Below are 24,928 nucleotides of genomic sequence, written 5' to 3'. Positions count from 1 at the left end.
GACTTGCTTCATGCAGGATTACCACAAACCTTCAATTTGTAAAAAACATGATATCTGCAAAGCTCAATAAAATAAGGCATGTCTATAGAAAGAAGCACAAACAGACCTATATTTATACATTCAAGTATGACTACAATATTCTCTTGAATTGGTCATCTCATCAAAGTTGGTATTTGGTACTTGCCAGGCCAACTTTTTTTTCTCTCTACCTTCCATTCCTTTCTTATTTGTTGAGGTGAATAGAATATACTAAGCAACAAAGATAAGGTACAGTCAAATGAGAAAATTTATGTATAACATTTGACTCATCTATTTTTCCCACAGTTCCTGACCACAGAGCAAACACAATGATTATGAACTGACTGACATGTCCCAATGAAGTTCACATAGAAATGGTCATTGGACAAATCAATAGCCTACTATTGTTCTATTACAGTTCATGTTTGGTGGACTGTTGCACAGGTGTATAAAGTAGTTGCTTTTGTTGTTGGCATATAAGCTCCTTGACAGGTTCACCAAAGGTATCTTTAGGACAATACCTGAGGGGCAGTGGAGATGATATGTACAGTCAGGATGATATCATCCTGGCTTGCTTTCCTTCCATTGGGTATCTATACTTGAAGAGCTTTTCATTCTACGCAATTTGGAGGGTTTGAATATTCAGTATGTCATCACCAGTTGAAAGCATTCTTAAAAAAATTTTTTTTTTTTAGTGAGGCAATTGGGGTTAAGTGACTTGCCCAGGGTCACACAGCTAGTAAGTGTTAAGTGTCTGAGGCCACATTTGAATTCAGGTACTCCTGACTCCAGGGCCAGTGCTCTATCCACTGCGCCACCTAGCTGCCCCCATTCTTAAAATTTTTAAAGTTGGTATTCTGCCCAACAATTCAGATTTGAGTCTATCCATACCCTTTGTGTTGCTCATCTATGTACTCCCATTAAGTCTGCCACAGGGAGTCCACCCAGTATGCCTAGGATTTTGTTCATCTTCTTTTAACACTACATAGAAACCAGTGGAGCACACAGGTTGTTATCCCTTTCTCTCGCTATATGACTCACCAATCTATTTCTCCACTAGTACATTTACTTGATGAATTCCTCTACACTGCTTCTCTAGGGCAATTCCTTATTTATAACACATTCTAGCCTGTTCATGCCCACCTTTGCCTCTCCCTTGTCCTTTGGGTGATTCTCAACTTCATTTCCTCCTTAAATGCTATGAAGATTAATTCATCCTTGGCAGGTCACCTGGAACTTTTATGGCTTTTCTCTCCTAGCAAACTCCAGCAGCCGTCTCGATCTTCAAGGCCTTTCAGTGAAACACTTGTGACTTCCCCATCAACACAAAGTCCAGCCCATACTGTGGACAATGTGCTCAGCCAGGTAACAAAATCCAAATTCTGAAGTTCATGTTTTTTCACATTTTATTTGAGAATTAAATCTGAGAGGCAGCCCATCTGCCCCTTATTTTTTCCTGAGGCAAAACCTTTGATTTATTTTTTATGGATTTTTTTTCCAATTTGCTCTCATTTTTAAGGTTTTAGTTCGACCTTTCGTCGAAGTTTCTTTTCAAAGAACTGTTTGCCACACTACTACAGCTGAAGGTCCAAATCCTAGCTGGAATGAGGAACTTGAACTTCCATTTAGGTAAGGGCAAATCATATATTTTTTTTTCTTTCTCCATAGATGGACAAAATGTTTTAAGGGCCTTAGAGAACATCCCCTCATATTACAGAAGAGGAAACTATGATCTAGAGAGATGAAACAGGTTGCCCACAAGTCAGGCAACTAATTAGTGCCAAAGCAAAAATAAGAAACTAATCCACTGTAGAGCTTCAGGTCAATCGTGAAGAAAAGGGAAATATCCATATGTGAAAAGCCTGAATCAGTAGGTGCATAATAGGTGTGCTTTTAGGTTGATGAAGTCCAAAACTGAATTATTCTCTTGTCCCTTCAGCCTAGTTCCTTTTCCTGCTTCTGAACTTTCCTATGCCTAAGAGTACCACCACCAAGGTTAATAACTTTGGCATTATTTAGTCTCCATCATTCCATCAATCCAATCAGTTGCCAAATCTTGTAGCTTCTACCCCCACAATATCTGTCAAATCCATCCCCTTCTGTCTACTTACAGAACCACCCCCCTAGTTCAGGCCATCACTAACTCTCACCTCAGGTGTTGGTCTCCCTGACTGAAGTTGCTAAAGTAATTTTCCTGGAGTGCAGGACTGACCACATCATTCCTGAGTCAACAAACTCCAATAACTCCCTTCTGACTTTAGGATCAAATATAAGCTCCTCTATTTAGTTTTTAAAGCCCTTCACAGTCTGACCTCAATCTACCTTTCCAAACTTATTATACATTATTCCTTCTCCTACACTCTATGTTCCAACCAAACTGGCCCCTTTATTGTTCATTACAGATGATATTCCATCTCTCACCTTCATTGTCTTTGTACTGGTTTTCCCCATGTTTGGAATGAATGCACTTACACCTCCTCTCTGCCTCACAGAAGCACATGTTTCCTTGAAAATCTGTCGAACTAAAAAAAAACACACACACACACACAAAACAAAATAAATAAATGAATGAATGGATAGATAGATAGATAGATGAATAAATAAATAGAAAATAAATTTTAAAAAGAAAAGAAAATCTGTCCAACTGACACCTTCTGCTTGAAGTCTTTCCTGATTCCACCTTGCTGCTTCTGTCCTTTCCCCTCCAAAAAAAATGACCTTGTATAATTTATTATCTAATGTGGTAATTATTATAAAGCACTTAGCACAGTGCAGCGCACATAGTAAGCACTATATAATTGTTAACTATTATTGTTATTATTATTACTGTCATTTATTTTGTACATGGTTATTCACATACTTTTGGTTCTTCCAATAAAATGTAGGCTCCTAAAGGGCAGAGATTGCTTCATAATTGTCTTTGCATCCCCAATGACTAGCACATATGAAGTGCTTAATAAATAATTGTGGATTAATTGATTTTCTTGCACCTAGAATGTGACATAAAAATTTTCCAAGTGCATTGATATGTACAATTGTCAATTATACTTAACATGCAGAGGCTTTTTAATAACCAATTTATCATATGCTCAAAGCACAGTCTCAGTACACAAAAATCAATGGGCCCCGGGGGCAGCTAGGTGGCGCAGTAGATAAAGCGCTGGTCCTGGATTCAGGAGGATCTGAGTTCAAAACCGGCCTCAAGACACTTGACACTTACTAGCTGTGTGACCCTGGGCAAGTCACTTAACCCTCACTGCCCCACCAAAAAAATTAATTAATTAATAGATAGATAGATAAATTAATTGATTGATTGATTGATTAATGGGCCCCAAATAACATTTTCAACAGAATGGATGTAATCAGAATTTTACAGAAGGTAGGATGGGAAGTTAAAGATTGACACATCAAACAACAGAGCAGAAAGGGATGATCTGTATCAAGTTAAAATAAGAAACTAGCCAATAAGTGATATCCCAAGCTGGAATTTTCCAAACAGAGCAAGAACTAATCAGTACCAGAGCTGTAGCTGATATCTCAGATTAAGTAAATAGAGGTAATAAAGTTGAGCCAGAAATTCTCTTATCACTACCCAGTTAATCATCTGAGCTAAAGTTTAGTGTCTCAATTAAACTCCACATGCTCTGGATAGTGATATTACTAGGTATTTTAAGGAGATGGTGGTCATAAAGCCAATTGAGAAAAATCCTTTTACTGCAAATGAAAAACCTAACTTCAAGGCCTAGTTTGCTTATATGAAATGTTGCATGACCATATGTGGATGACAACATCTCAAAGCCTGAGATTCTCTATCTGTAAAGTGGGCAAAATCATATTTGTGCTACCTGTTTTGCAGAGTTGTGAGGAAAATGCTCTGCTTACAAATTCTAGTGTAAGGGAAGTTGATCAGAGGAGCGACCTGAGCAATTTGATGAGTTTCCCCAACAATTCAACCTTTGAGATCAGGAAACTATTTCCCCATATTGAATGTAGTCACATCCACTGGTTCTTTGTTAAGAGGACAAGGGCAGGCTTTTGATTAGGTGCCATGGACTTGGGCTAACTCTTTTAGCCCCATTTACCTTCACACTCATTTACTCATTTTTATAATAATCTGTATTTTGCTTTGACAGAGCTCCTAACAGTGATTATAGCACAGCCAGTATGCAATCAGTAAAGGATGATATATTCATTAACATTTTTGATGAAGTACTCTATGATATCTTAGAGGTAAGTCCATGGGTTTTTTCTTAATTTTGGGGGGGTGAGGCAATTGGGGTTAAGTGACTTGCCCAGGGTCACACAGCTAGTAAGTGTTAAGTGTCTGAGGCCGGATTTGAACTCAGATACTCCTGAATCCAGGGCCGATGCTTTATCCACTGTGCCATCTAGCTGCCCCCAAGTCGATGGTTTTGAGAAAGATGTCCATACTATTTCTCATACCTCCTAATGGTTCTAAATATAATGCTTACAATGGGTGAATTGGGTGAGTTGGATGAGGTCTGTCAAAGTGAATTGGTGAGTTCTGTTACCAAAAATAAAAAAGTAAAATAAAAAAATTATTTAAAAAAAAAAAGAGTCCATGGGGGGGGGGGGCAGCTAGGTAGCACAGTGGATAAAGCACCGGCCCTGGATTCAAGAGGACCTGAGTTCAAATCCAGCCTCAGCCACTTGACACTTACTGTGTGACCCTGGGCAAGTCAGTTAACCCTCATTGCCCTGCAAAAAAACAAACAAAAACCCTGAAAATAAATGGGGTCCATGGTGCTAACTGAACCTTTTCTGATTTAAGGATCAGAGAGAAAAGGGTTGTCAGATTCCTGGTCACAAATTGCAGTGAAGGCATTCCTTTGCTAGCAAGGGTCCATAATCAATCCAAACTAATTAGAATCATTTTGCTGAAAGAGGCAGGGGTTGAAGTCTTTGAATGACCCATAAGCATTGTCAAAACCAAGAACTGCAATAGCACCCAAAAGGATTCTAATGAGTGACAAGGTTAGGAGTTCAAGCTAAATTTAGTTTGACAATGGGCAAATAACAAGATATTGAGCTAAACAAAGAAATTTGCCACAAAGTTTGTCTTTAGGTTTGTGTGTGTGTGTGTGTGTGTGTGTGTGTGTGTGTGTGTGTGTTTGTGTGTGTTAATGCCAAGTCATGTTAGGGATGCCCTTCAGTTTTTTCTTAATTCCTCTAAACTGGAATATCCCTATTCCAGCCTCATTTTCTCTGTGAATCAGTGGCTAACTCAAGCCAGTTTTCCAAGGTCTTGTTGAAAAGTGTTCAACCTGGTGTTTATAGGACTATTACTTCTAGACTTTCTATATAGTGACATGTTAATGAATTACCTAAGATTTGGCAAAAACCCCCACAAACCCTATAAATACCTTTTCTGAAAGAATGGAACATCTAGATAAGTTTTATTAGTTCTTATAATAATAATTTGATTCTTCAGTGTAATAGGTCAATCTGATAAAATGAAATGTTTGCATAACTAAGAGATAAGAAGTAAACTCTTTTAGTTTCAATCATTGTTTAAAAATCATTTACTGCCTTGATAAACAGAGTCTAATGCATACCACGGCAATCTCCCTTTGATGATAAAAAAACACTTTGTGTCCTAAGGCCATAGAATACTACTAAATACTACTCAATTCTGTCAATTCTGCTTATAAATTATCTCCTAAATCCACCCCCTCCTCACTGTTCCTGCTGCTGCCCCCCCTTGCCACCCAACTGAATTGAACCACTGCAGTAACCACACATACACAGCCTTAGAAACGGAAGGTAGCTTGGAGGTCATCTAGGTCAGTGGTGTCAAGTTCAAACAGAAACAGGGCCCACACAACTGTACAGAAGGATCCCAGGGCCACACATTGACTTAGAAAACGATAATGTAACAGTATCCATGTTCTGTTATAGCTTCGATTACTTTGTTAAATGTTTCCCAACTGCACTTCAATCTGGCTTCACCTGCAGAGGAGCAGCCCATAAGCAGTTGTTTGACACCTTTCACCAAGTTCTTGTTCAATCCGTGGCAGTTGTGTCCTACTCTTTACGACCCCATTTGGAGTTTTCTTGGCAGAGATACTGGAGGGGTTTGCCATTTTCTTCTCCGACTCATTTTACAGATATGGAAACTGATGCAAATAAGGTTAAGCGATTTGCCCAGGATCACACAGCTAGTAAGTAGCTGAGGCCTAATTTGAACTCAGATCCTTGGGACTTGAGAGGGCTGGTACACTATCTGCTGTGCTGCCTAGCTTCCCGGATCCAGTTCAACCCACCTCATTTTAAAGATGAGGAAATAGAGGTTTAAGCACTGAGACAGGATTTGAACTGAGAGCCTCTGGTTTCAAATCCAGCTTCCTTTTTTCCACCATGCCACATTGTTTCCCCACAAGTCTTCCTGCATTCATGATCTCCCTCATCTAAACCTATTGTGACAGCTGCTGCTGGAAAGGATTTCCTTCCCAGCCAGGAATTCTGAGGATCTTAGATATGAATTTACAAATGAAGTTGTGTTAAGTCCCACTGAGACAAAACCTGTCTCTTCTTATTCTTTTTTGGGGGGATATCCCAAAGCACCTAGTATAACTCCTGACACATGGAAGCCACTTCAACACCTATCAGATAATAGACTTTATCACTGGTTATTAATTTACCATTACCAATTTTTATATCTTCTCCAGGACGATCGTGAAAGAGGAAGTGGCATCCACACCCGTATTGAGAGACATTGGTTGGGATCTGTTCGAATTCCATTTAGTACTTTATATTTTCAGGGCAGGGTAAGCATTTGAAATTTAGTCCTGAAATGTTCTCACTACAAAATCACAACAAATGTGTCAACAGGATCTTTTCTAATTGGGTCACCTGTAGTCATGCAGAATGTATGTGGACAGTTTGAGAATTCACTAGAGTGGATTCGTCAACTTCTACCTTTTAAAACTGAGTACTCTAGGAGGAATTGTTGTAGGCACTGAGATAATATATGGGTAAACACTCTAAAAATCCCAAATTATAATGCAAATAGAAGGTGATATTATTATAGTCATCACTCAATGCTCATTTTTGTCACATGTATGACTTATGTTGTTGGTTTTGTTTTTGTTGTTGTTGTTGTTGTTTGGTGAGGCAATTGAGGTTAAGTGACTTGCCCAGGGTAACACAGCTAGTAATTATTAAGTGTCTGAGGCCAGATTTGAACTCGGGTCCTCCTGAATCCAGGGCTGGTGCTCTATCCACTGTGCCACCTAGCTGTCCCACATGTATGACATAAAATATACATGTTCTTATATCCCCAGTGCTTAGCACAGTGCCTTGCACATAGTAGGTGCTTAATAAATGTTTATTGATTAACATACGTTAGTAATCAGCTAGTGAAACAAGCTCTCTCTTTTTCTTCCCTTATCTCTTTTTCCTTGAATTTTGTTTGCCTTACAATTGAAAATACTAGTAGAGGATGAAAAAGTATACTGTATTGAAAAACTGGCCAGAAGAGTCAAAGTGAATGAATATGCAAGTTCTTTGAAGAAACAACATTTAACAGAAAATTATGATACTAATTCAACAACATTATTAAGTGCTTACTATGAACAAAACACCGCTAAATTCTGGAGAAGATACAAAGTTTAGATAAAAAATTTCACTGCCCTCGAATTGCTTATTCTCTAAAAGATAGATGACAGAGATTGGAAATGCATTAGAGAGGTATAAAAATAAAATGCTTGCTATTAGGGAAGGTCATTACCGGCATGGGGATCAGAGAAGGAGGTGGCATTTGAATTTTGCTTTAAAGGATAGGTAGGAATTTAAAAGGTATAAAAGGGAAAAAGTAGGAAAGAACAAAATATGTTTGGGAATCAATTACAATCAAAATCAATTCCATCAATATTCATGATCAAAGAAGTAGAGGGGAGAAAACAGATAGAGACACATTCAATACACACTTCAGCAGAGTTGGAGGATTTACTTAAGAGGATTTGTTGGGTTAAACCTTTGGTTGCTTTAGTATTTCTCTCCTAAAATAGCTTTAATCCATTTAGTGCCCTTGATATCCTGAGACTACATCCATGGCAACAGTAGGCCTGAATTTTAGGACTATAGTTAATCTACCAGCCAACAAAAGAGTTACCTGTTTAACCCCATAAAGGGACTTGTCTTGAAGCAACATTATCAAAGTGGGCTAGATAGAGTACAACTTTGTTGTGTTGGTAAGGTAAGTTGTAGAGGAAAGTCATGACTCAGGCAGGAAGCCAGGCTAGAAATGGCCTTTAAGAGTCCATGGGCAGGTGGGGCAGCTAGATGGCGCAGTGGATAGAGCACTGGCCCTGGAGTCAGGAGTACCTGAGTTCAAATCTGGCCTCAGACACTTAACACTTACTAGCTGTGTAACCCTGAGCAAGTCACTTAACCCCAATTGCCTCACTAAAAAAAAAAAAAAAAAGTCCATGGGCAGGGGCAGCTAGGTGGCACAGTGGATAAAGCACCAGCCCTGGATTCAGGAGGACCTGAGTTCAAATCTGGCCTCAGACACTTGACACTTACTACCTATGTGACCCTGGGCAAGTCACGTAACCACAATTCACACACACACACACACACACACACACACACACACACACAAAAGAGTCCAAGGGCAGGGCAGCTAGATGGCACAGTGGATAGAGCACTGTCCTTGGATTCAGGAGGACCTGAGTTCAAATCCGGCCTCAGACGCTTGACACTTAATAGCTGTGTGAACATAGACAAGTCACTTAATCCCAATTGCCTCACAAAAAATAAAAAAGTAAAATAAAAAAAATTATTTAAAAAAAAAAAAGTCCATGGGGGGAAGCTAGGTGATGCAGTGGATAAAGTACTGGCCTTGGATTCAGGAGGACTTGAGTTCAAATCCAGCCTCAGATACTTGACACTAGCTGTGTGACCCTGGGAAAATCACTTAACTCTCACTGTCCCCCCCCCAAAAAAAATATAGTCCATGAAGGGGGCAGCTAGTAGGTGCAGTGGATAAAGCACTGGCCCTGGATTCAGGAGGTCCTGAGTTCAAATCCGGCCTCAGACAGCTGTGTGACTCTGGGCAAGTCACTTAGCCCCAATTGCCTCACCCCCCCCCAAAAAAAAAGGGTCTATAAAAAACTAGCTGTATGGCCTGGGACAACTCATTTTCCCCCTCTGGGCCCCAGTTTTCTTATCTGTAAAATTGAGAGGGCTCAACTAAATTTTCTCTGAGGCCTAAAATTCTGTGATTCCATGCTTTAGAACTCAAATTTCAAATTTGATTACATGCAGTGTCGAGATGGATGTTTATCCATCTCAGTCAAGTCAATCTTTCTCATTAGGCAGAATTGACAATGGGTAGCTATAAATGGAATAAAGTACTTATCTAGGTGGCCACTAAATTGCCCAAGAGTTATTTTTCACTTGGGTTCTTTTTGCATGTAGGTACAAATAATTTCTAAAACTACTCATTGATAGGTACTGCTGCCAATCATACTTATCAAAAAATGGAGACATTTAATAACCAGTTTATTATATTCTTGGAGCACAGTCCCGTGATGCACAAAATAACAATGGAACAGGAATAGCATTTTCAAAAATCTTATAGTGTTTGTTACATCAGCAGAAAGATACAGTTGGAATTTTACAGAGAGCAAAAAGGAAGGTAAAGAATTATACCTCAGAGAATCAAGAATAGAAGGGGAAGCCCTATAGCAGGTAAAATAATAACTGAATTGGCGATTACTAAGGGTTTTTAGCTACCATTTGCAGACAGAACAGGAACCAACCAGATAGTACCAGGTCTAAAGTCAGATGTCTCAGACAAAATGACAGCTATATTAAAATTCTCTTATGACACTTTCCTCTTACAAATTAAAAATCCTATGCCGCTTAACATTTTTTTGTTCCAGGTTTTTAAGCAAAATACCTTTGTAACCTAAGAAAAATATATCTTCAAGCACAGAAGAGCTCAATTTAACCTCACGGGCAATTGGCACTTTCTAAAAGTTCATTTTATCTCATTAGCCTTTCAGATATGGAAACCAATCAATAAGGATAAATCTTTAAATTGGGTACATGTCACTTTTGTGAATTTCAGTCCCCAGAAAAAAACAACACTTGTTTGTTAATACTATTTGACTAGTGTTCATAGAAGTTACTATCATAGAAGACCCTAGCCAAATCCATAGACTCATCATTCTAGAGTTAGAAAGGACCTGTGATGCTACTGAGTATAATCCTTTCACTTTATAGACTAGAAAATTGAGGGCCAGGGAAACTTCGGTGACTTATACAAGTTTACCTAGAAAGAAATATCAAGGGGGAATCAAAACCCAGATCCTCTAACCTCCTGAGCTAGAAAAGAAAGTTGGTGTCATTTAGTGCAGTTTTCAGATGAGAACACAAGACACAGAAGGAGAAATGGCTTGCCCATTGTTGCACTGCTGAAATACTATATTGAACCTTTTTTGTGTCTCAGGAAACAGATTTCATGAGATATGTTGTGTTTGTTGATTGTTGCTTTTGTACTCTCCGTGAGGAGATTTACTGAATTTTATTTCTCTCACAGATTGATGGTACCTTTAAAATAGATGTTCCTCCGGTTCTCCTGGGCTACAGTAAAGAGAGAAACATAATTAATGAAAGGGGCTTTGATTCTCTCAGAAGTCTGAGTGAAGGCACCTATATCACACTCTTTATGACTATTGAACCTCACCTTGTACCTGGGGAATCAGTTCGAGAAAAGGTAAATGGTTTCCAGATTTGTAAACTAATCAGTGATTTTGGTTGATCATTTTAAAATTCTATCCCCAGGGGCTGCTAGGTGGTGCAGTGGATAGAGCACCGGCCCTGGAGTCAGGAATACCTGAGTTCAAATCCGGCCTCAGACACTTGACACTTACTAGCTGTGTGACCCTGGGCAAGTCATTTAACCCCAATTGCCTCACTTAAAAAAAAAATTCTATCCCCTGTGCATATGAACAGATTGTGTTTTAGGTTTTGTTTTGGTTTTGGTTTTTTTGCATGAGGCTCTCTAACAGAAAGTTTATTTAGGCATATTTTTTTCTGGCTTGGACCCAATGACTTAATACTTTCAGTGTTGAAATGAATTACAAAAAGAGATCAAAAAGGAAAAGGGGTGTGATATATATTCCTTTCTCTAGACCTATATATTTCATTATATTAGTAAACTACCTTAAGAGGTCACCCCACAGTGTCTTCAGGCAGGAATAGCCAAATAAAAGTGTAGGTTCCAGTTTACTTTTCTTTCCTTTATTTGTTTATTTGTTGATTTTTAGAGACCTCCAAAAAAAAAAAAAGGTGATTTCATTGCCTTTGTAGGTCACTATTCCTAAATTTAACAATCTACATTGTGAGGAATCTCTTTCCTCACGTTTCAATTTGACTGTTTCCTTTGTCTTGCCTTTATTGAAGTCGGATAACTATTTATCATTGCCTTCCTATGAACATATCCAAGCTCAAATATATTCTTATATCTACTTTTTGTACTTTATTGGATGAATTTAGAGTCATATGAAAGTGCAATCTTATAATTCTTTTCTTAGTCTGAATTTGTAAAAACAACATAAAAGAAATTTTAATGTTATCCCTATTTACCAATTTTAAAGATAATTTATTTAGTAGATATGCTTTTCATTAAAGTGTTGTTCACTGGAAAGGGGCAGCTAGGTGATTCCGTGGATAGTCAGGAGGACCTGAGTTCAAAGTTCACCTTAAGATACTCACTAGCTGTGTCACTTAATCCTAATTTCCTTAAACATCTGGACCATCTCCAGTCGTCCTGATCTATATTTTGCCACTGGACTCAGATCACTCTGGAGGAGAAAGTGAGGTTGGTGACCTTGAATGGCCCTCCCTCACTTAAATCCAATTCACTGCAAATCATGGCATCCCCCTGATATCATGGTCCCCTTCCAGAATGATGGACATATACATTTGTTCACTAGAAAGCACTTTGGATCATTTCAAAATATTTTTAAAGAGAAAATATGTGTATTTTATTTATATTTATATTATATTTTTTTCTATATCTGTAAACTAGAGATAACATCCAAGACAAGGAAGCAAGCATAACTCCATAAACATTTGCACTAAGGAAAAAGATGATATTTTTCCTATATTTATTTAAACAATTCAAGGACTTGTGATTTCATCAGTGTGGGATCTTCCTCCACTGACATAAGTCACAACCTCCCCATGACTCTTCAATCAATTCACAGTCATTTATGAATCTCCTGCTATATACCAGGCACTGTGCTAAGCACCAAGGATACATAGAAAGGCAAAATACATGGTCCCTGCCCTTAAGGAGTTTGCATTTTAATATTAGGGAGAAAGGAGATAAACTCATAGGCACTGGCTATAGGGGGCAAGGTAGAGATAGAGGAACTGAGAAAGCCTCTTGAATATAGCAGTATTTGATCTGAATCTTGAAGGGAGCCAAGAGGGACCCTCCTCCAAAGAGAGAGAGAGAGCATTCCAGGCATAGAGGAAAGCCCTGAAAAGGCACAGAGTAGGGAAATGGGGCACTGTTCAAGGAAGAACAAGGAGGCCATTGTGGCTATATCACAGAGCATGTGGAGGAAAGTGAGGTGTAAGAAGACTGGAAAAAATAGAAAGGGACCAGGTTGTGAAAATCTATTTAAATGGCAGAGGATTTTATATTTGATCTTTTAAGTAATAAGCCATGGGAATTTATTTAGTAGGAGTTGAAATGGCTGAAAGAATGCATCCCCTCTTGGCCAATTTTCTAATGATGAATCTCTCCAATTTACTAGACATTTGGTATATCGCAGGGTCTGCACTCAAAGCCTCCCCAGCTTAGTAGGATCTGTCTGGGCTGGTACTTCACTAGCCATTAAGAATCTGCATCATTTCCATGTCCCAAAGAAACATTTGAGCAAGACTTTCTGAAGGATTATCCCCCTGGATGCTTTCACTTAGTGGTGTCAAACTCAAATAGAAATAGAATCCTGAAGTATCATATTGACCTAGAAAACTACAAATTCACATTATCTGTGGTTTATGCTCTTACTTTTTTGGGGTTTTTTGTTTTTTGTTTGGTTGGGTTTTTATGGCAGGGCAACAGGGGTTAAGTGACTTGCCCGGGGTCACACAGCTAGTAAGTGTCAAGTGTCTGAGGCCGGATTTGAACTCAGGTCCTCCTGAGTCCAGGGCTGGTGTTTTATCCACTACACTACCTAGCTGCCCCCCTCTTATTTTTTTTTTTTTTTTTTTTTTTTTTTTTAGTGAGGCAATTGGGGTTAAGTGACTTGCCCAGGGTCACACAGCTAGTAAGTGTTAAGTGTCTGAGGCTGGATTTGAACTCAGGTACTCCTGAATCCAGGGCCTTTGCTCTACCCACTGCGCCACCTAGCTGCCCCCCCCTCTTATTTTTTAAAAGATTTCCCAGCTATATTTTAATCTGGTTCAACCAGTCCAAGAGTTTGACACCTCTGTTTTAGAATGAAAGACAGGGGCAGCTAGGTGGCGCAATGGATAAAGCACCGGTCCTGGATTCAGGAGTACCTGAGTTCAAATCCGGCCTCAGACACTTGACACATACTAGCTGTGTGACCCTGGGCAAGTCACTTAACCCCCATTGCCCCGCGCAAAAAAAAAAAAAAAAGAATGAAAGACAGATCAATCAATCAATAGATAGGTGGTAGAGAATGAGACAAAAACAAAAGAGGAATGATGCAATGATGTAGATATAAACCTGTAGGCAGGCATGTAGGCAGATTGACAGATAGATAGACAATTTAGTAACTATGTGCCAAGAACAGTGAAGTAGTAGGGAATACAAATAGAAGCAAACAAGCAGCTTATATTACAATGGAAGAAGACAACACACAATGGGAAACTGGAAAGCTTGGCGGGTGGGTGGAGAGAGTTTAGGGGGAAAGAGAGTCCCAGATTGGATCAAGGCTGCTGGTCAGCCTTGAAGGTAGAAAAGTCTAATAAGGGGTAGAGCTGAAAGTGAAGTGGGGTTTTGGAGTTTTGTTTTGTTTTTAGGGCTTTTAAAGTGTGTTAAGTCTTCCCATGGTTTTGCCAAAGCATGTGAATACATCTGAAAGAATTAATACATTTTAAGATTCCTTCCATCATTAGTGGCATATACTTTACAAGCACTGACATCATTTTTCATTCATTTTAATTGTGCTGCAGTGTCCTTTAAGTTTCTCTCTTTTTTAAATGTAACTTTGTACATTCTTTCCTCCCTTTGTAAAAATATTGGTTTTTTCTGATCTGTTCCCTTTTTTGGTGCCTCACTGCCCCAGTGTGGTCACAGCAAGTATGACTCTTGTGCATATGGAATTAACTACACACTAAAACTTCAGAAAGATGTTCTCATGCCTTCTGGTGAGAGAGGCACATAGGGTGGCATCTCATCTGGTAGGAGCCACAAACAGTATAGCTGTTGTTCTATTATAAAAGGTGGAGAGAGCAGGCATTGTTTGTTCTTAAATGGTCTATTCAGGAAAGAGGAACTCTGGCCATAACACAGCCACTGAAACAAGGCATGATGTAGGATTTGGATGCATTTTTCCATTTTGAGAACTTTCAAGAATAATGAATGGAGTATCAATCTTCATAGTCACTCTAGGAACCAAATGGACTTTTCTGTGCCATTTTTCAAGTATTTCTTAATGGAAAAAATTTTAAACAAAAATAAGTGTAAATGCTCAATGCCTTTCTCTATTTTAGCAGCTCCTTCATTGTATTGTTTTGGTAAAAGAAACTGAATATTTCCATTTTTAACTTCATATTTCTGTTATTACACTGTTTTGCCTGTTATTTTTTTTCTCTTGCTTGCTTCTGATAGATGACTGACATGCTAAAGAAGGTAATAAATATTTCATTTTATAATAAACCAATCAATATTTGCTTACTGGTCTTGAAGTAGCAGCTTTCTCTACTCTGATTTTGTAAAAATAAGTCCTAGTCTGTATGCCTAGCCTCTTCTAGATACACTTTACAGAATTGTAAAGTCTCAAAAACTGGGAAGGGATCTCAGAGGCAATCGGGTCTGACCCCTCTACCCAAAAGAGGATTTATCCAGCCTTTGCTTGAAGACAGCCAATGAGGGGCAAACCGCCACTTCTCAAGGCAGAGTGTTACATTGTGGTATAGCTCATATAGGTCAAAAGTTGGGGTTTTTACCTGACATTAAACCTCAGTTGGTCCCCTTTGCAACTTTTACCCATTGCTTCTGGGGTTTCTTCCTCTCATATCCAAATGAACAATTTAAATTAAATTGTCAGATTGTCCTCTACATCAAAACTTCTTAAACTGTGACTTATGACCCCATATGGGGTCGCATAACTGAATGTGCAGATCGTGAAAAATTTGGCAACAGTAAAAGGTTATGTATGCCTGTTTTATATACCTTGATACCAGGGGTCACATGAAAATGTCTTGGACGAAAAGGGGTCACAAGTGGAAAAAGTTTTAAGAAGCCATGCACATAACCTGCAGGTCACAAGCAGCCACAAAACTCTCAAGCCTGAACCAGACCAAAATGTAATTAGGAAATGTTGAACAAAATAAATAAAAATACAATATAACAGATAATGTTAGTTTATAGTTTTCTAAGTCAAAATACAGCCAACAGGGATTTTTTTTATATTTGAATCTGATACCACCAGTCTACATGATTAGTGTGAGATTTTATCAAATGTTACCATGGTCAAAAGAAAAAAATGAAATTAATCTGGCATTCTTGATCTTAAGGAAGCCATTTTGCCTCTTTATTATTCACACTTCCTTTGATAACGTTCACTCACCAATCATAAAAGGCTCCTAATAATAGGTTCCAGAATTTTGCCAAGAACTTAAGTCAAGTTTATTGTAAAATTAGTATAAAATTTGTTCCCTGTGTCCCAGTCCTTCAAAGATCACTGGCAGTGGTATAGGAATGAAATTTACTAATTACTTTGTATACCCTGGGATGTAATTCATTTGAGCCTGGCCATTTGAACAGGCAACTGGGTAGTGCACTGGATAGAGTGCTAGTACTGGAGTCAGGAAGACTCATCTCCCCGAGTTCGAATCCAGCCTCAGACACTTACTGGGTGTGTGACTTGGACATGTCACTTAACCCAGTTTGCCTCAATTTCCTCATCTGTAAAATGAGCTGGAGAAGGAAATGGCAAACCACTCCAGTATCTTTGCCAAGAAAACCCCAAATGGGCTCACAAAGAATTAGATATGACTAAAAATGACTGAACAACAAAAATTTGAATTTATCAATGGAAGCTAGGTACTTTCCTTCCATCTCCCAATTTATCATAAGTGTTATCTCCACGTTATCTCCCTATTAAACATTTTTGGTTTTGTCCTTTCCTAAACATCCTTCTTAGATTCTTCCTTTCCCTCTAGTCCTTCCTCTCATCACCACTCTTCTGCCTTGCTTGATCATATATCTAAGACATGATGCAGAATCTCTGAAAACTTATCCAACCAGATAACAGTTACCCACTTCTGTTGATACTCATGGCACAATTGATTTCTGCTAGAAAGTATCCAGAAAGTACAACTTAAAACTATGAAGTATTTATGGGTAGCTAGGTGGAACAATGGATAGAGCACTGGCCCTGGAGTCAGGAAGAGTCATCATTGTGAGTTACAATGTGGCCTCAGATATTTACTAGCCGTGTGACCCTGGACAAGCCACTTAATCCTGTTTGTCTCATTTTCCTCATCTGTAAAATAAGCTTGAGAAGAAAAGAAAAAAAAACACCCCCGTATCTTTGCCAAGAAAACCCTAAATGGGGTCACAGTCAGACACAACTGAAAAACGACTGAACAACATGAAGTTTTTATTGAGAAATGGAAGATTTGGGGAGCAGAGGTAATGTTGTCATCTGCTGACGGATGACAAAGGTTTTGAGAGAGAAAGGCAGGTTTGGAAGGTGAACCACAAGTTTAAATGACGGTGGCAAAGCATAGAATTTGTTGTCATCATTTAAATAGGACTTCTTCCTTCTTCCTCTAACCCTCAGTAGATGTTGTCTTACCTGACAGTACTTGGGGATCCACATCATCACACCTGAGACAACAAGCAGCAACTTGCCCCTCAGAAGGCTCTGTTCTCTTCTGTTCAGTAAGAACTTTATATCCATGACATAGCTTCAAGTGTTTCATGGTCCTTCATATTCCCTTTCCCCTCTATGTCACATTCTTTTTCCCTCTGACCTTCAGAAACAGGTCAGAATTTCCCTCTGTCTCTCTCCAAATCTTTTTTCTGAGAAACACTTCATTTTACCTGATAACCTCAACAATAGAGCAGTGTTCTTCAAACCCCTGTATCTTTTCTCCTAAGAGCATCACCAACCTACATTCTAAAGCATAGATAACAAATACTTTGTTTAAGTGTTTCAGTCACATCCAACTCTTCATGACCCTAATTGGGGTTTTCTTGGAAAACATATTGGAGTGGTTTTCAATTTCCTTCTCCAGTTCATTTTACAGATGAAGAAACTGAGGCAAACAGGGTTAAGTTGGTTTGCCCAGGGTCACATGGCTAGTAAGTATCTGAGGCAAGATTTGATCTCAGCTCTATCTGACTCCAGACCCAGTGCTATCCACTGCAATGGTCAGACCACATCCATACTACTGTGTCCAGTAAAAGACCCCACAATCTAATAGAGATGATTCAAAACTGGGAATTAACCTGGAGGGTGAAGAGACCTAAAACCTCATCTGATGAGGAAGAACTGAAGGAAGTGGGGAGGTTTATCCTAGAGAAAAGAAGCCCAGGGGGAGAGGGAGAAAAGTGATAGCTGTTTTCAGTTATTTGAAAACCTGTCATGTGGAAGAGGGATTAGATTCTTTCTGTTTGGCTCAAGAGGACAAAACTAAAAGCAAAGGGTAGAAATTACAGGAAGACAGATTTTGATTCAACACAAGGAAGTTGCTAACAATCAAAGTTGTCCAAAAATGGAATGGGCTGATATCTTGGGAGGTATAATGAGTTCCTCATCATGGAAAGCATTCAAGTAGAAACTGACAGTTAAGGGATTTTGTAGAAGGGATTCTTATGTGGAATGGAAGGTTGTACTAGATGACCTCTAATCTCCCTTTGAACTCTAAAATTCTAATTCTATTCTTAAATGCTCCCTCTTTTTCTCATGCCAAGCCAAAGACAGATGTCAACTTTTAGCCCTATTGTGAAGAATAGCATTTATGGCAGTCATGGCTGTGAACCAGACATTTTTTTTAAAGTATGGAGATATTTCCACCACATAACCCCCAACCATCTCTTTTATACAATACAAGAATGAGGTTCACATTTCAACTATGAATACCAATTAGAAGGACTAAGAAATAGTTTTCTTTAGTTAGTAAGCTTGACAAATTGAGGTCCTTTGAAATGAAAGACACTATAAATAGAAGTCAGCAGTCTCACACACATGTATGTGTGTATATATAAACATATATATATATATATACTTTTTTATGAATAGCTAATTGAAAATGTTGAGGGAATGTTCTTACCTTGTTAACAATGGAACAATGATCTGAGTGATTTTGTGACTGTGACGTGTGTTTCTAGACAAGCATGCCATGCTCTTTGTTAATATGTATTTACAGTTACCTAAGGACCCTGGAAGCCAGTCACTCATCCTGGAGTGAATCATTCTAAATCACTGTTACGTATTTTCGGTCCTGCTTCTACTTCCTTTCTCTGGAAATGATGGATTCTTGTTTGTACCCATGTAACTGGATCTGGAACTTCCATACACACATAGGCATATATGTAAACTTGTAAATTTAGATTATTGTTGAAGTTTAAGCCTAAAAGATAGTTTTAGCAACCTGAAAACAAGAGTGATGAGACTTGCTTGAGGTGGACACCATAAAACACAGTCTGTGACTGCAATGGTTTTTTGTCAATTTGCCTTAGAGCACCGTGATCTTTAATCATGTATCTCCTATTAAAGAAGTCGACAATCTTAGGTTCACTAGCAGCTCTGCATTCATAATTTGCATGTGGGTATTATTTGATTCATTAAATGACTTTAAAGAATTGATCTCCTTTTTTTAAAAAAATTAACAAATGCAGCCATTTCAGTGCAGTAGAAGAGCTGGACAGTTTTGTGGGCAGTTGTTTGACAGCATGATGAGTTATACACATAATCTATAGAAAACTAAAAATAATCATCTTAGTAAAAAAAATCCTTCTATTAGCTACATGTCATGATTCTCATTCATTGTGGATCTTGCCATTACAAACATAACCTATTGTGTATCCATAACTACTTGTTAATTCATGCCCTTTCTGAAGTTTGATTCCCAGGAAGATGAGAAATTACTTCAAGCAACAGAGAAGTTTCAGGTTGAATGTGCCCTGAAATTTCCAAAACGACAATGCCTTACCACCGTAACCAACTTAAGTGGGAAAACAGTTTTTATCACACGTTACCTGAAGCCTTTAAACCCACCCCAGGAGATCCTAGATATGTATCCCAATAATCCACAAGCAACAGCAGTAAGTATTGAATTCCTAAATATTGTCCTTTTTAACCAAGAATAAGACATTTTAATTTCACTTAAAATGTCAACCATTTTAAGAAATGTATGTGTTCAGAAGGGACTTTTTAGTACCAAGGATATCTTCATTCGGGGGGCATCTGAAGGGTTATCAAGATTCACACAGTATCGTTATTTCACAAAGGAGACCCTAGCTTGAAAGAAATCAAGAGGAATTTATCATGCCATTTTTACACTATGCCTATCAAGTATAAAATTGTAGTGCAAGAAGGGAACTTAGAAGCCAACTGATAAAACTTTTGTGCAAGAAATGAGGACTCCTTTAATATTCCTGACAAGTGACCCAGGTAATGCTTATATATATATATATATGTGTGTGTGTGTGTGTGTGTGTGTGTGTATATATATATATATATATATATATATATATATATATATATATATATATATATATATCTGGCAGCATAGGTGCTCACTTCATGAGGTAGCCTTTTCTCCTCTGTTAAGGACTCCTTCCTTATGGGGAGCTGAAATGGCCTGCCATTCATTCTACTTCCCTCTCGAGTCAAGCAAGATTCGTGTGTAGCATTCAAGTCCTGTTCCTAGCATCCTATCTAGAGATAGTTTCAAAATTCAAATAGACCAGAAGCAGTATAGCAAGCTTTACTTGTTCAGAATAGTAGAAAGTCAGCCATGTTGTAGCCCCAGCTCTGGGACAAATGGATTTGTGATCACTTGAAGAAGGCACTTGTTGCTCTAGGGTTCCTCCTTTGTGAACTGAGGAGGATGGACAAGACCTTTAACAATGTATTGGTTTTATGAATACTTCCTACCCTTGTAAGGCAGAATGGCTTAGAGCAGACTCAGCTATCGAGCTAATCAAACACAGCAACTCATCAACTTAATAGTCCGAGCATCTCAGAATCAGAAGGGACATCAGAAGGCATCTAGCCTGTAACTGATCAAGGATCTTTTCCACATCATGTTATTCTTAGTTCTGTCCTCAGGAGCTAACAGATCTAAATTCTCTCCCACATGAGATCTCTTCAGATATCTGAAAACAATTACATCCCCTACATTCCCCAGATCTTGTCTCTCCAGGCCTAATAACCCCCATGTCTTTTGACCAGTCCTGTTAGAGTATGGGCTCCAGAGGAATTCCATCATGGGGGTCCTCTTATGGGTACCATAACTTTTGGACATGCTCCATCCAAATTGTCAATGTTCTTCTCAAAATATAGTATCTGGAATTGAACATGCCATATGAGACTTGACCAGAGCAGGGCTCAATAGGACCTTCACTTCTCTCAGCCTGAAAATATTTCTCTTTTAATGTAACCTAGCACATTGGCTTTTTAGGTGGCCATGTTGCATTGTTTATTTATGTTGTGTTTCCAGGCCACTAAAACCCAATTTTTTTTCCACATGAACTCTTCTCTAATCATATGACCCTAAAATGTTCTGCCCAAATTCTATCTTGCTTAGAGGTAAATGACTATACACAGAACCACAGCAAGGGGTTAAGGCCCTTGGGCTATACCCCAGGTGAGTTTCTTTAACCCTAGGAATATAGCAACCTCCCAGTATCCTTCCTCTCCTCACCTCACCATGGCTTACCCTAGCTGCAAAAACTACAAGCTATTGCTCTGACTCACGGCTATAGTTTTAGGTAAAGTTTCCTGAAAGGATATATGGCATCAGGAGACAACCACATGAGTCGTATCATCACCACAGACTCCAGTATTCCCAAATCTGGGCTATGCAGTATACTTTTATAACCTTACCCATCATTATTCAGTGCAGTGACTCAAAGCTGAATCCCTACATTAACTGAAACTTTTAAACAAGAAGGGTCTTTCTAACTTCTGAATGGGTGTTGGAACTTGTTCCATAAATTTATATCATACCCTTCTCTTGTCAGTCCTGTGACAAAGGGGAATGGGAACTTAGTGTGTGTGGCACATACTTGACACTTTGATGGATATGGAGTTTAACATATCCCCTTGTCCTATCTTTATTAACATGATTTTTTTGAACCCAAGGGCTTTCAATGTTTCTCTCTCAATTTTCATCTTATTAGCAATGACTCATTGTTTTAGCCTGTCAGTAACTTTTTCTAGATCTTGACTCTGTCATGTAACATTTAGCTTTGTGTCATTTGCCAATTGATAAGGAAGGAGGAAGAGTCTATTATTTGGGTCAATGAACTTTGACATTGATTCATGGCAAAATTGTAGAAGCTGTTAATGAAAGGATGGTTGACAAATATCCAGAAAAGGAAACAATGATCACAAAGAGCCAAAATGGTTTAATCAAGAACAAATCATGCCAGAATTACTTCATTTCATTTTTGACATTGTCCAAAATGGTAGATCAGGGTAATTCAATAGGTCAACTCTATCTAGATTTCAGAAAAGACTTTGATAAAATCTGCTATGCTATTGTTGTAGACAAGATGGAGAGGTGTATGTAAACAATACTATGGTTAGGTTGATTTGGAGCTGCTTGAATGACTAGATGCAAAAAATAGTTATTAATGGTTTGATATCAACCATGCAATGCCACAGGAATAAAGAGTTGGCCCAGTGCTATTTAATGTTTTTACTAATTACTTGGATGAAGGCATAGAGAGTATCTCTATGGAATCTGCATATAACACAAAACAAAGCTAATTAATCTATTAGGTGACAGAAATGAGCTCCAAAAATATCTCAATAGTCCAGAACTTTGGAGCAAATCTAATAAGATTAAATTTGGACAAAGATAATGTCTTAACTGAGTCCAAAAATTCAACTTCAGAAGAACAAAATTAAGGAAGTGTGATAAGATAGCGGATAGTCCGAGAAAGATAAGGGGGTCTGAGCGGATTGAAAGTTCAAAAGAAATTCATAGAGTGGACTGGCGGTAAAAGACAGCATGGTGTAGTAAAGAACTGGCCTCAGGGTTAAAAATACCTTGATTCAAGTCTTGCCTCAGACACATAATGGCTGTGGGATTCTAGCTAAGTCACTTAACCTCTCGGGGCCTCACATAACTCTGTAAAACTATAAATTGAAGAGAAGGTATTAATCTACATTTGTAGAAAGAATTTCCTCACCAGAATTTCCCTGTAGCAGTAAAATTACTGGCCTAGTATTTCTCCCCCATACCAAAAAAAAAAAGTGAGAGAAGGAATACCAAAAATATTCATTTTATTTGACATTTGTTTAAACAACAAAACAAATTAAAGAAAAATAAATGAAAGCTATTGTCATCTTGGGTTAAATTTAGGATTGGAAAATAGAGAATTCCCCTGTAATCTGCCTTGAAACATGCAGACATCTGGAATATTGCATTTAGTACTGAACTTAGTCCATATTTTAGGAAGGACATTGATAATCTCAAGAACCTCCAGAGTAGGGCAACCAAAATGGTGAAAAACTGTGAGGTCCTACTACATAAGCATCCATTAAGGGAGCTGGTAATATTTAGCCTGGCAAAGAAGACTTAGGGAGAATATGGTAGCCATCTTCACCCATATGAAGGGCCATCTCTTATAAAAATGAGATTTGTTCTTCTTGGGCCTAAAGGGAATAGTGAGGAAAGAAGGATAGGAGAGAGGATGGTTCAGCAGCAGAAGAAATGACTCTATGTAGTCAGAGGACTTGGGTTCAGATCCTGTCTCTGTTGTTTCTTTTCTTTTCTTTTTCTTTTTTTTTTAGTGAGGCAATTGGGGTTAAGTGACTTGCCCAGGGTCCCACAGCTAGTAAGTGTTAAGTGTCTGAGGCCACATTTGAACTCAAGTCCTCCTGACTCCAGGGCTGGTGCTCTGATGTTTCTTACTGATATGAGCCTGGGCAAGGACCTTGACCTTGCTAGGCTTCAGTGTCCTCATCTGGAAGTATGGAGGTTGGAATAGTTGGTCTCTGATCAACTCTAGAGACCTGATTCCATGATCCCCAGTTGCAAAGATACAGATTTGGGCTGGATGTAAAGGAAAACTTCCTGATGTTTAGAGTTATACAAAAATGGAATGCTTCATGCCAAGTGGGTTTCCCCACTGAAGTAGAAACAAGATACTAATCGGGGCAGCTAGGTGGTACAGTGGATAAAGCACTAGCCCTGGATTCAGGAGGACCTGAGTTCAAATCCAGCCTCAGACACTTAACACTTTCTAGCTGTGTGACCCTGGGCAAGTCACTTAACCCTCATTGCCCCCCCCCAAAGTAAATAGAGTGACATCATCTGTACTTGATAAAGCCAAATGGATGACCATTTTCATTTCTGAATGTTCACAAACCATACAGAATTTTGCCAAAAATTAAAATCAAAGATTGTGCAGACTCTACCTTTTCCCTTTTTTTTTTTTTTTTTTGAAAACCCTGCTCTCTTGCTCTCCATGATACATCAAGGACCACAATAGTCCCTAAGGAATCACAACTGCTATTTCTTTCAATACCCTAGGATGAAATTTATCTGAGTCTAATAACTTAAAGATACTGAGGCATACTCTCTTACCATTTCCCTTATGTCTTATCTTGGATTTCAACTCCCTGTTAATCAATTTTGTTCTGTAGGCAGTAACTATTTTATGATTTTAAAAAAAAATTAAATACATTGATTCCTAATACCCTTAAATTTATCCTAAAGATTTTTTCTGCATTGGCTAAAATATCTAGACAATATTTGAAAGTATTACTTAGCCAAGGTATATAACAGCATTATACTCAGCTTCTTACTCACCCTCACCAGACATTTCCAGTCACCATATCTTCCAATTTCCATCTTCACAATATCCCTCAGATCCAGTGTCTTCTCTCCATTTTCTCTGTCTGTACCCTATGCCGGAAGGCACTCCCTCCCTAGCTCCGACTTACAGAGCTGCTACCCTTCCTTAAAACAACCTCTTCCTGATGTCTCTACTCCTGATTCCCCTCCCTCTTACCAATACCACCCCTCCAAAACTACTTTGAAGTGATATAGTGTCCTAGTTCCAGACAAGATAAAGGGAAAGCTCACCTGTCCAAACTCAGAGTGGTCCCAGGGTCAGACTCCAAGGTTCTAGTGGGAGGGGGATGAAAAGGTCAAGGACAGTAGCCAAAGTACAGGTTTGGGGAATGGTTCGTCTGGCATAAAGTTTGCCCAACACAAAATACTCACTCTTTTTGTCCTTTGGTAGGAGCTGGTGGCCAGATACGTTGCTTTGATTCCTTTCTTGCCTGACAATGTTTCCTTTAGTGGCATCTGTGATTTATGGAGCACATCAGATGTAAGTAAAGACTTTTTCATTCTTCTTCATATATTTGTTATTTCAAACTTAACTACCTAGACTAAGATGACATAAAATATTTATTAAGCACGTAGCAGTTAGTATAATAATAATAGCTAGCATTTATTTTGCACCTTAAGGCTT

General features: G+C 38.5%; 1 protein-coding gene across 1 annotated transcript in view; it reads left to right on the top strand.

Annotated features, from left to right (window-relative positions):
• Positions 1 to 24,928, top strand: part of CC2D2A (coiled-coil and C2 domain containing 2A) — a 139,702-nt gene that overhangs the window by 100,409 nt on the left and 14,365 nt on the right. The window contains exons 26-33 of the mRNA XM_043969640.1: positions 1,278 to 1,383; positions 1,538 to 1,647; positions 4,152 to 4,248; positions 6,708 to 6,806; positions 10,589 to 10,765; positions 14,867 to 14,887; positions 19,331 to 19,534; positions 24,695 to 24,784. Coding sequence (XP_043825575.1) covers positions 1,278 to 1,383; positions 1,538 to 1,647; positions 4,152 to 4,248; positions 6,708 to 6,806; positions 10,589 to 10,765; positions 14,867 to 14,887; positions 19,331 to 19,534; positions 24,695 to 24,784 — 904 coding nt within the window. The remainder of the gene's footprint in view (positions 1 to 1,277; positions 1,384 to 1,537; positions 1,648 to 4,151; positions 4,249 to 6,707; positions 6,807 to 10,588; positions 10,766 to 14,866; positions 14,888 to 19,330; positions 19,535 to 24,694; positions 24,785 to 24,928) is intronic.

Source organism: Dromiciops gliroides, chromosome 6 (genome assembly GCF_019393635.1).
Source record: "Dromiciops gliroides isolate mDroGli1 chromosome 6, mDroGli1.pri, whole genome shotgun sequence".
Lineage (NCBI taxonomy): Eukaryota > Metazoa > Chordata > Mammalia > Microbiotheria > Microbiotheriidae > Dromiciops > Dromiciops gliroides.
This window is presented reverse-complemented; position numbering and strand designations above follow the sequence as displayed.